The sequence below is a fragment of the Zingiber officinale genome, chromosome 5A, assembly GCF_018446385.1.
Source record: "Zingiber officinale cultivar Zhangliang chromosome 5A, Zo_v1.1, whole genome shotgun sequence".
Classification (NCBI taxonomy): domain Eukaryota; kingdom Viridiplantae; phylum Streptophyta; class Magnoliopsida; order Zingiberales; family Zingiberaceae; genus Zingiber; species Zingiber officinale.
The window spans coordinates 119,850,895-119,863,578 of NC_055994.1; the positions used below are offsets into that span (position 1 = coordinate 119,850,895).

Genomic DNA, 12,684 nt, shown 5'->3' on the forward strand with positions numbered 1-12,684 from the left:
CGGTGGTTGGTAGCCACTCGGCAGTCACCATTCAGTCGACACCGAAGGTTCAGCTGGTGCCCCCTTCCTTCTTGCCGCCTGAGCCTCCTCCACATTTATATACTCATTAGCCTTTTTGAGCATGTGGTCGTAGTCACGGGGTGACTTCCTGATGAGCGACTGGAAGAAGTCTCCCTCGATGAGCCCCTGGGTGAAAACATTCATTATGGTCTCAGATGAGACCGAGGTGATATCCATAGCTACCTGGTTAAATCGCTTGATGTACGCCCGGAGAGCTTCACTCGGTCCTTGCTTCAAAGAAAATAAACTGACGCTCATTTTTGGTAGCGCCTACTGCTCATGAAGTGGTGTAGGAAGGCCGTTCGGAAATCCTTGAAGTTCCGTATTGATCCGTCCGACAACCTTATGAACCAGCGTTGCGCCGAGCCAGAGAGTGTGGTGAGGAAGGCACGACACTTCACCCCATCTGTGTATTGGTGAAGTGTAGCTGCGTTATCGAACTTGCCCAAATGATCATCCGGATCGGTCGATCAGTTGTACTCTCCGATCGTCAGTGGAGCATAGTGTCTCGACAACGAGTCCTACAATATTGCTTCGGAGAACTAGCAATTGATTCGCTCGGGGGACGCGTCACCTCGCGGCGCTTTGCCTTTCTAGGCATCTCGAACGGGCGCTTCGTCCGAAGAAGATCCCCACTCTTGATTCGCCTGTGTGATTTCCGAGGGCGTCTGGAACAGAGCACGGTGGAATGGTATCGGCGCGAGGGGTGCTTCTCCCTGCGTGCTGGTCGACCCTCTATTTTATCCCCAGATGGAGAGTTGCTCCGGCCGGTCCTCCTGCATCGCTCAGCCTCTTGACGCTGACGTGGCTTGTTGCGCTAGCCGATCAGACAGTGCCTTCTATTGTTGATGCTCGACTATTTTGGTCGCTTGAGCTTGCACGAGCATATCGAGCTCCTCTTGAGTGAGCGTCACTGTATGAAGTCGTCCAACTTCTTCCATCTTCTCGGCTCGGATGTAGGTGCGTTTCCACAGACGACGCTAAATTTGATTCTATCCGAGAGTCGAGGCAATGGATGTTGGGGGACGTGTCGCTCCTATTGATCGTTGGCGAACTCCGAGCTGGAGGATCCTGCAATCACAGCAGCGTCAGTGCCGAGCCAGGGAGGGGTTCCCTGGCGATGGCCCTCCAACGCTCAAGTCAATCTCCGGCGATGCGTAAGTAAGGAAGCGAAGAAGCAGAGTAACAATATAGCTACAGTAGAAATTATGCATACCTGCGTTGAAGCTTGGGGCCCTTTATATAGGGCTCCAGGGGCGCACGTGCACACTTCTCGAGATGTGCATGCTTCTCAAAGCTTTTCCTAAAATGACATGTCAGGAAAGCGTCTCTGACACCATACCTCAATGACTCGAGCATATCTCTGACATGACAGTGAAAGTTTCCATCGTACAATCCTCTGCCTGACCATGCCGCCAACCATGCCGTCTGTCGATGACATGAGTTCCCACAAGGATATCGGCTGATCCTCTTTTTGTCTGTTAGTGGGCTGGTCGTTTAGCCAGCCCTCAGCCGTCGGGGTGGTTTGGCCTTTGGGCCGAGTGGAGTGATCGTTCGGCCGACATTCTACTGTCAGACCTCCATTGTTGTGCCGAGCTATATCCGAGTGACTGCTCGGCGGTGATCCCGTTTCGCCGGTTCCGAGGTTTGATATAAGTTCGAGCAAGTTGGCCGCTCGGCGTATGTCTTGCCGACACACGATTTTCTGAGCGTCGGAAGCTTGGTATACGACCGAGTTGTGGTGACCTCAGATTGATATTGACTTGGCTATCCTTCACCTCGGTCAGGCGAGTGGGTTGCCCAACCGGCTAGTGATACAGGGGTGTTGATCGTCTAAACTTTGATTTTCACTGTGATAACGACCCTCTAAGGATTGAGCTTTTATCATCGAAACACCACTCTTCAGATAAATAATAGAAGAGTCGAGGATAAAATAATTTTTTTTCAATATTTCATGCATAAACAAATACTGTATTTATAGACTAATACATATCTACCAATCTACTAACCCCTATCCCTTAATTGTATTCTACTAACCCCTCAACGTTAACCACTGACTCAACAATACAACCATTACTATATTATTCCTTATCCACTAACGCAACTATATAATCATTTTTTTTAATTACAATGAACTTGGATAATTTCTAAAACCACTCACTTACTTTCACCACTAATTAAAACAACGTGGCAACTCATCAATCCACTAATACATTAATATTCAACAAGAAGACCCCTTTATCTAGTGGATACATTTATGTGGGGGTAAGCGGAGATCATATCCAAGTAAGACTTATAACAATGGTAAATGAAAAATCATGTCTAAATAGGATATGTATCTGCAATTGATTATACTTAAACATGATTTAGAATATGACATGGAAACCATACTCAAGTATAGATAGAGCAGACGGGATTAGGGGTATAATCGAGTCGAATCGAGTCGAACTCTTGAATATTTGAGCTTGACTCATTTATAATTGAGTCAAACCCGAACTTTATTTAACGAATATATTCATGGCTCACGAGCTTATTCGAGCTTTTATCGAGCCTAAACGAAACTTAATAAGTATAAATTATAAATTTAAATATTCATTAAAAATTAAATTATATATTTAAAGAAAATTATAATATTCTTATTAAAATTTATAATTTTATTGTAATAAATAAATTTAATATATTTATCTATACTTTTCTAGAGTGTACAATCTATAAATTTAATATCAAAATTTTTATTTTTTTAATTTAAAAGTTGATTCATGAGCTTAACAAACGTGTTCACGAGCTAACGAGCCGAGTATTATGAAACTTGAGCTTGATTTGTTTATCTTAACGAGTCTCATTAAACGAACTCAAACGAACTTTTATCGAATCGAGCTTTGAATAGCTCACGAGCGGATTTGTTCATTTACACCCCTAGACGGGATGAGAGATAGTGCCAAGAAAAAGTTACATGGATAACCATCGAGAGCTCGAGAAAACTTAGCTCAGAAGGACTCGACGGCTCAATGTGACTCAACTCGAACCGGCCCAAGAGGTAGGGCCTTTAGGTCTGGGGCATACGGTGCCTGCATGTGGAGGCCATATAAACGGGACATGCTAAGTTGAAAAAGGATCATATTATCCTAGAATATCATAAACCACACAAGGGGTCGCTAGCTCTGGCAATGATGCTAGAACACCAGAACAAAGGAAGGTTCATCAGTTCATGTGTGAGTGAGTCAATATATTCTTCACAATAATTATGCTTTAAAGAACAAAGGAAAAGGTTTGGTTTGATCTTAGTGAAACTCTCGTGTCTGTCCACTGCATCTCCAGTCAATGATGAAACCAAACCCGGCATTAAACTACAGAATCATTCGTAACAAACCTACCTGCTTCCATTTGAATACTACTCTCTGCTTCCAACTCCCCAGCTAAAGCACAGCGACAATAGATCGAGCAGAACAGAGCAGAGTCGATCGAGGAGGAGAAACCTACGGCTATGGCTATGGATGCCATCGAGTTCTTCAAAGGCTACGGCCGAGTGAACGAGACCGTCGACAAGCGCTTGCGCAGCGCCACACGGAGGCGCCTCATTCTCGTCGTTGCCTCCGCCGCCGCCCTCCTCCTGGTCTTCTTAGTCGCCGTTCCCATCGCCGTGAGCAAGCGCGGCCGCTCTCCCTCACCGGAGGGTGTTGCCGATTCCATCAGGGCCATGTGCAACGTCACGCGCTACCCGGCCTCGTGCTTCTCCAGTGTCTCCGCCGCAAATGGGGCGAACCTCACCACCGACCCTGAGGAGCTCTTCGGCGTCTCCCTTGCCGTCGCCATGGACGCCCTGGCGGCCGCCTCCGCCGCGGCGTCCGAATTCGCGCCGCCGAGTAAGGATCGGCGCCTCGCTGCGGCGCTGCGCGACTGCAGGGAGCTTCTCGGCAGCGCGATCGACCGGATTAACGACTCGATCGCGTTGATGCGGCCGGCGGCGGGAGAGGCGACGCTGAACGCGTCCGAGATCGAGGAGCTGAGGACGTGGCTGAGCGCGGCGGTGACGAATCAAGACACGTGCCTGGAAGGGTTCGAGGGCACCACGGGCGGGTTCCTGGGAAAGATGGAGGCGGCGATGGCGAACGCGACGGAGTACACGAGCAATAGCTTGGCGATCGCGACGGGGATTTTGGGGGCAATGGAAAAGTCGAGGTTTCCCCTGCACAGGAGGCGGCTTTTGTATGCGGGAGGAGGGAGGGAGTGGATGCGTAGGGCGCTGCAGGAAAAAGGGAAGCCAAAGCCCAACGTGACGGTGGCGGCCGACGGAAGCGGGCAGGTGAGAACCATCAAGGAGGCGGTGGATCTGGCGCCGCGGAGGAGCGAGGAGGCCTTCGTGATCTACATCAAGGCAGGAGTGTACAAGGAGCAGGTGGTGGTGGGCAAGGACCAGTGGAACGTCGTCATGTTCGGCGACGGCATGGACAAGACGGTGGTGGAGGGAAATTCGAACTTCGTCGGCGGCACTCCCACCTTCTCCACCGCAACCTTCAGTAAACACCCCCATCTTTATATCTATTTATTTTTTTTTAAAAAAATTAATTAATTAATTAAATAATTTCCGAGTAATTACAGCAGCATCGACTACTTAATTTCTTATCTTTAAATTAAATTTATATTTCCTTGTTTTAGTAAATTAATTGCAAAGATAAATGACGTGGACTTCTGTGCTATCAGTTGCCGAGGGGAAGGGCTTCGTCGCCATGAACATGGGCTTCAAGAACTCTGCCGGGCCGGAGAAGCACCAGGCGGTGGCGCTCCGCTCTAGCTCTGATCGCTCCGTCTTCTTCCGCTGCGGCTTCGACAGTTTCCAGGGCAGCCTCTACGCGCACTCCCTTCGTCAATTCTACCGCGAGTGCCACATCGCCGGCACAGTCGACTTCATCTTCGGCAACGCCGCCGCCACGTTCCAGGCCTGCCTAATCCGGCCCAAGCAGGCGCTCCTGCACCAGGAGAACACCGTGACTGCCCAGGGCAAGTCCGACCCCAACCAGAACACAGGCTTCGCCCTCCAGGCCTGCTCCATCCAACGGCTCGACTCCGACGTAACCGTGCCGAGCTACCTCGGACGGCCGTGGAAGGACTACTCCACCACCGTGGTCATGCAATCGGAGATCGGGTCAGTGATCGACCCAGCGGGGTGGCTCTCGTGGGTGGTCGGCGAGGAGCCACCGAACACGATCAAGTACGGCGAGTACCAGAACAATGGGGCGGGGTCGAGCGTCGCAGGCCGAGTCCATTGGCCGGGATACAGCCCGGCGATGAGTGAGGCGGAGGCGAACCGGTACACGGTGGAAGCGTTGATCAGCGGCGGGGATTGGATTCCGGCCACTGGTGTGCAGTTCCAATCAAACCTGGGATAGCAATGAGCAATCAGTTTGTTGATTTCTTGAATTCTTGTTGTAATAATCCTTTTCCAGATTCGATCAAGTTCCTCCTTGTCATTTGCCAAGCAGAATCCCAATATATAAATAATTATATAGAGAAACTGATTTTCAGAAAAAAAAAAAAAAAAAAAAAAAAAAAAAACTGTGTTCGTAGAGAGCTTGGATAAATGTTTGCATATATTCAGATTCCCTTCAGGCGGTTCAAGCAATAACTCAGCTTACAGGGGAGTGGGGATCAGAGGAGGTGCTGACAATGGAAATTCATGCTATACTCATATTAGTCTAGAGTTTTCTTCCTTGGAACATATGAGAAGAACGACGAATATGATTGCTCATTAATTGACTCGAAAAGTTCCCGATGCTTCCTCGAAGTTTGAATGGATGGATGGGTCTTACCCTACTTGGCTTTTGCAGATATGCTATTATGTCCTGATGAATGAATAAAAGTACTGGTTTTGCTAAAAAAAAACCAAAAAGACTGAATTCATTTCAACAATATTTTTATCTCCTATTAAGTTCTTTCAAAATGAAAACAATTTAAATTTAATAAATTGGAGGCCAGGCCAAATATCAGGCGCAGGCCCATTTAAAGCTATTAACGGACTATAAAAGGCGAGGAGGGTTCACGGCGGAGAGAGCCGTTGCATCAGATTTCCTTGCCGGGCTTTTCTCCCCGCCTCTCTCGCCAGCCGTGCGATTAATTAATTCATTAATTCTTCCAAAATTAATCCGGTCATTTTTCTCAGTCGTCATGATCGCCGCCGGCGCAATTCCCCCTTCCTCCTCCTCCTCCTCCCCCTCCGCCGCAGCAGCCACCACCAGCCCCTCTCTCTCCGTCCCCACCAGGCGGCGCCTGATGGACCCCTCCGACGCGGACCCCTCCGTCGACGACCATTCGCCCTCCCACGACAGCGCGCCCTTCGCTCGCAGGCGGAGGGCCGGAAGGCTGATGGCCGGGAACTGGTGGCTGACGAGGCTCTTGGCATTGGCGCTCTTCGCGCTGCTCGCCTCCGCCCTGCTCCTCGGCACCGCCCGCATCGGCGGCGGCGGCGGCAGCGCCGTGGTGCGAGAGCAGAAGGAGGAGGTCCTCCTGCAGATAAACGCGCACGAGGAGTCGATGGGCTGGACGGCGGAGAACGCCACGGCGGTGAAGAAGAAGCTACATCCACCGGTGGTGCAATTACTCAACCCCATCAATTAATCCTTTATTAATCATCTCTAATTAAAACTAATCATTTATTTCTTACAGAAATGTGGAAATTCTTTAACAGCAATCACAACCTTCAATCCTTGATTCTATCACCTTCCTATAACAACGACGATCAAATCTAGAAGAAAAAACAACAGCAAGCTAGTCCTTTATTAATTAGAGTTGACTCTTATAACACCGGCATTTTGTCCTTTGTGATTAATGCATGTAGTTTGTTGCCATAAATATATATATTCATATAATTGTAATTATATGAATTCTCTTCATTGTTTTGAACTTAGATTCTATCTTCTATTCTTTCTCTATTTTAGGTTTAGTGGTTTGCGGATTGATTAACTTCATTTAATTGAATTTGTTGCTTAATTATTCATTAAGTAGAAAACTTTGCCTTGCTATAGTATCTTCTATTAGAACTACTTTAGTTCTCTAGGTGGCCATAAACATGGAAATTAAAGAACTCTTCTATTTGGAGGAGGAAGACTACTATATATGGGTTCATATTGTTCTATTTTTAACGGTCGGTTAGAGTATTCTATGATTGATATGGTTTGGAGGCTTTGAGAGGTCAGACTGATTGGGATATATATTAAAAGAAATAACTTGGTTTTGTTATGCAATTGGTGGTGGTTGCTTTTGGATGACCTCACCTCTACTTAAGTTGAATTTGACTCACATCATGTATTATAGTGATGGTATAATTAACATTTGTGGCTTCGACTTCTCTTGGCCATCTCTTGGTATTGATTCGATAGACCAATCATAGAGTTACTACAAATGAACTCAAATCACCTGCCCTCTCTATTCTTCTAGGTTCTTGCTCTTCTCTAGCCTTTTAGAAATGGCATTACTTAGGATCATTTTTTGTCTAGCTTGTCATAATAGGTTGAACACTAGTACTAAATTTTGCCAACACCTCACTATCTATTGATGGGGATTGTTATGTGATTAGGTTCTATGTTCTATTCTTTCTCTATTTTAGTACTTTTAGTGGTTTGGGGATTGATTAACTTCTTTTGTTTCTTATTCGTTAAATACAAAACTTTGCTTTGCTAGGATATATCTTCTATTAGAACTACTTTAGTTCACTAGGTGGCCAAAAACATGGAAAAGAACTCTTCTATCTTGAGGAGGAAGCTAGACTCGTATTGCTTCATATTGTTCTATTTGTAATGGTCTTTTTACGAGTATTCTACGATTGACATGGTTTGGAGGCTTTGAGAGATTGGATGCAAAGGATATTAGAAGAATAAACTTGGCTTTGTTATGCAATTGGTGGTGGTTGTTTTTTTGTACTCCCACTGGATCCGCCCCTGGATATTGGTATAGAGGAGTTTCAAAACTCTTCTATGAAGGTCGTTATGAAATAGAACAAAGGAAACACACACACACACACACACACACAAAACATATATTGAACAAAATTGTTATTAACTTCCCAAAGGGGAATAAGTTACGTTAATTAATATACTTTAATTAATTTATGCACCAAGTTGTGATTTTTTTTATGCTTAAAACTCATTTGTATCTATCTATATCTTTGTTTTCAGATATCTGAGATTTGGATGAATCCAAATAATAATGGTTTTGATCAATGCACAGAACGTCCCAAGGCAAAATGTAGTAAGTACGAGTACTCGTGTCGCGTTTGGAAAAATATTGATCATTCTCATCGATCATGCTCTTATTGGTTTTTTATTCGCAGAGTCATGCCTTAATGTTACAGTTGGTTATCTACTAGTTCACGCGAATGGCGGACTCAATCAAATGCGGATGGGAGTAAGTATCATAGTATAGATAGTGTTTTAATTTTATGTTTATTAGAAAGATGAAGATTAACTTAATATTTTTGTATGCGCTATATTTATGTAGATTAGCGATATGGTTGCCGTAGCAAAACTAATGAATGCGGCTCTTGTGCTACCATTATTAGATCATAAATCCTTTTGGACAGATCCAAGGTAAGAAATAAAGTTGTGCGCAAATTAAGTTCGATCGTATTGGTAGTGATATATATTTGTAGTGAATTCAAGTTACTTAGTGCACATGTGATGTTTTCACAGTGAATTCAAGGATATATTTGATGTTCAAAACTTCAAGGAAGTTCTCAAAGACGATATTACCATAGTCAATTCCCTCCCGAAACAATATGCAAGAATTAAGCCGCTCATACGAGCTCCCATTTCATGGTCCAAGGTTGCATATATATAAATTGTGTTCTCTCTAAGTTTAATTACCATTAACCTAATTGTTTTTTTATTTCTTTTTGCTAATCAATTATTTGATTTTTGTAGGCTTCTTATTTTAAAAGTTTCTCTCTCATTTTAAGCAAGCACAAGGTCATAGAGTTTAGCCATACCGATACTCGTCTTGCAAACAACGGTCTTCCTCCTTCGATTCAAAGGCTCCGATGTCGAACTAACTACCAAGCACTTCGATACACCCCAAAAATCGAAGAACTCGGGGAGAAACTAGTTAACAGATTGAGAGATGGCAGCAACCCCTACATTGCACTCCATTTGAGGTAAGTTTATATAGAAGAAGATAGACTTGTATGTTCCCTTGCTACTTCATTGCGATTTCATATATATATATATATATATATATATAGATACGAGAAGGACATGTTATCATTCACCGGATGTACTCATAACCTGTCAAAACATGAAGCGGAAGAGCTAAAAGTTATGAGGTACAAAGTGAAGCATTGGAAGGAGAAAGAGATCGATAGCAAGGAGAAGAGGCTCCAAGGAGGTTGCCCGATGACCCCTCGAGAGGCTGCCATCTTTTTAAAGGCAATGGGGTATCCCTCCACGACAAACATTTATATTGTGGCAGGACAAATTTTCGGAGCTCGTAGCATGGACGCGTTGAGAAAGGAATATCCAAACATCTATACTCATCATAGCTTGCTATCTCATGCGGAGTTAAAATCCTTGGACAAGTATCAAAATAGGCTTGCGGCGCTTGATTACATCGTCGCGCTTAAGAGTGATGTCTTCGTGTATACTTACGATGGAAACATGGCCAAAGCTGTTCAAGGACATAGGAGATTCGAAGGGTTTAAGAAGACAATTGATCCAGATAGGTATATGTATATATATACTCTTGCACTTTGTAATCAATCGATTGACCATTTTGAAATATTTTTATTTTCCATTGATCATTTAGGAAGAGGTTTGTGGAACTAATAGATCAATTGGATCAAGGCATGTTAGAGTGGACAAAGTTCGAGGAGGCAGTCAAGAAGGATCATGCTAAGAGACTCGGAGGACCGTATGAGAGGAGGACCGATATAAACCCAAGACAAGAGGAGTATTTTTATGCAAACCCTCTTCCGGGGTGTTTGTGCAATAAGCTACATAGAAACATCTAAATGCGACTCGATAGAAAACTCAATAGATTAACACACCTACAAGAGAATATGCTACAAATTAAGAAGGGCCTTAAATTCATACCATTAACAATTTGTAGATTTTTTTTTTCTTATAGGAGGGTGTTTGGGACTTAGAGTTTGTACATAGTTAGTTAAGAAATCCTTGTTGTCGTCACGCCATCCCTAGTTCAACGATGAATTAGGTTTTCTACATTGTAATTGATTTAATTCATTTAATTAATTGAATACATTTTTTTTTGTTTATTTGTGTTCACTTTTGTTTCGAAAGCAAAATCTACTACACTTTTTTTGTGGGTTAATTAATTCTTGTTGATTCATTTGATATGATTTATTCATCTAAATAGGCAAAATATGCCTTTTTAAAAACTTAAACTTGTTGGTATTTATCTTGTATGTAGGCGACACTCCAAGTTGACAATAAGCAATATAACAATAAAAAAACATCGATTAACAAATGACTAAGCACTAATGCTTGTTTGCTCATCATCTTCTAAGGAAATGGAGGAGAGATGCACAAAAAATGTGGCAACTAGTGGATACGATCAAATTGGGGTTCCCATTGTAGATAATGATAATTTCAACAAGGTAAAGGCAAATTGAGATGAGTTGGTCTAATAAGCGAACAAATTTTGATTCCAACCAAGTGCCAAGGGTAGAGATTTATTTTGTTGGTGTAATTTGCACTAACAGTCTAACTCTGATTTTGATGAATAACAAGTGAGTTAAGTGCTATTATGATCTAATACATTTATCGAGTGTGCAGGGTTGACTAATTTGGAAGGAAGTCTAGTCGGGATTGTTAATACAGTCTGACCTGACTGTTGTTTTGATGTTGACACTGATTTAAGTTTGTATCAGATATTAATTAAACTCAGACTGATTAATGATCAAGGTTGATCATGTGGAGAGGAAAAGTCCAAGTACGGATACTTGGCACGCGAAGTCGGAGAGGGCTCGGTAGCTCGTTCTCCGGACTAGGTCAGAGAGGGCTCGGTAGCTCGTTCTCTGACCCGGACGTGGAAGTCGGAGAGGGCTCGGCAGCTCGTTCTCCGGACTAGGTCAGAGAGGGCTCGGTAGCTCGTTCTTTGACCCGGACATGGAAGTCGGAGAGGGCTCGGCAGCTCGTTCTCCAGACTAGGTCAGAGAGGGCTCGGTAGCTCGTTCTCTGGACCGGACGAAGTCGGAGAGGGCTCGGCAGCTCGTTCTCCAGACTAGGTCAGAGAGGGCTCGGTAGCTCGTTCTCTGGACCGGACGAAGTCGGAGAGGGCTCGGCAGCTCGTTCTCCAGACTAGGTCAGAGAGGGCTCGGTAGCTCGTTCTCTGGACCGGACGAAGTCAGAGAGGGCTCGGCAGCTTGTTCTCTAGACTAGGTCAGAGAGGGCTCGGTAGCTCGTTCTCTGGACCAGGAAGACGTTAGGGTTTAGGGCTGGGAAGTTCGGTCAACAGACCGATCCAGTGATACTTTGGCTGTCTGGATCGGTCTGTCGACCGATCCAGTGATACCTTAGTTATTTGATCGGTCTCGTGACCGATCAGTAACCACACAGTAGCTTTCTGTGGGTTATCTGATCGGTCTGGTGACTGATCAGTAACCAAACAGTAGTTCACTGAAAGTTATCTGATCGGTCTGTAGACCGATCAGAAGGAAGCGAAGGATTCAGAGGACTATAGGGGATCGGTCTGTGGACCGATCCACCTATAGGCTAATCGGTCCACAGACCGATCAGAAGCCTCCCAGACCGATCAGGATATGTCCTGATCGGTCCAGAGAGCTATGGATCGGTCTGATGACCGATCCACAACGATGTCGTTTATCTTCTGATATTTCTCTGCAATTTCTGATTCATCTGATCTAACCATCTGCTGTAAGCTTTTTGAGTTACAGATTGCAGGTGTCGTGCCAATGCTTGAATTCAAACTAAGCACCATCAGAAGAATAAGACCAAGTGCTCTTTCTGTTGTGTTTCGCTGCAAATTGTGCAATTGGAGCGTCAACGTTCACTGGCTGCGATCAGTTGGCAACAACTTGACTCTTGCTTATTGGTTCGAGCTCAGAGACACCAGTGAAGACCATGAATGGTATTGGTGTGAGTTCAGAGAACCAGATGAGGAGGAAGAGTGATTGGCGACGCCTGAGTTGGTCGTAGTGATTCGATACAGGTGACAGTGATTCGGCTCTGGCTGAAGACAGTGAGAAAGCAGAGGGATAAGAAGAAGGAAGAAGAGAGGTTTTGGAAGAAGAAGAAGATTTTGAAAAACTCTATGTCGATCAAGCAAGAGGCTGTGTGTTTGAGCTCTTGGCTGAGGAACTTCTTATGTCTTTGCGTTTTGCTTTCATCGTGGCTGTAAGTTTATTGTTCATTCCTTTTAGCCACTAAACTCTGTAAGTCTTGCGCTTCTTTTCAAATCTTTTCTGAGACTTTGTGGAGAGGTTACTCCACTAAGAAGGAGAAATACTTAGCCGGAATTTGTCCGGGGTGTGATCTACCGAAAGATCAAGGGATCGTCCACCTTATGGACACGCCGAGGAGTAGGGGCAAGTTATCCCCGAACCTCGTACATCTTTGTGTGTTAGTGGTGGGTTGTTTCTTTTCCTTGCATCAGTTTTCT

At 44.6% G+C, this 12,684-nt stretch overlaps 1 protein-coding gene and 1 pseudogene across 1 annotated transcript; both read left to right on the forward strand.

Moving 5' to 3' along the window:
- The first annotated feature begins 3,360 nt into the window (after positions 1–3,360).
- LOC121983173 (pectinesterase 3-like) lies at positions 3,361–5,563 on the forward strand. Its single transcript, XM_042536130.1, has 2 exons — positions 3,361–4,577; positions 4,762–5,563. Exons 1-2 carry the CDS (start codon positions 3,545–3,547, stop codon positions 5,445–5,447), a joined length of 1,719 nt encoding a protein of 572 aa, XP_042392064.1. The 5' UTR covers positions 3,361–3,544; the 3' UTR covers positions 5,448–5,563.
- A 659-nt stretch (positions 5,564–6,222) lies between these two features.
- Positions 6,223–10,054, forward strand: LOC121979937 (annotated as a pseudogene).
- The last annotated feature ends 2,630 nt before the right edge of the window (positions 10,055–12,684 follow it).

Coding starts and splice junctions, on each gene's coding strand:
- LOC121983173 (XM_042536130.1), top strand. CDS start 3,545: ATGGCTATGGATGCCATCGAGTTCTTCAAAGGCTACGGCCGAGTGAAC. Junction 4,578..4,761: donor CTTCTCCACCGCAACCTTCA/GTAAACACCCCC, acceptor CTGTGCTATCAG/TTGCCGAGGGGAAGGGCTTC.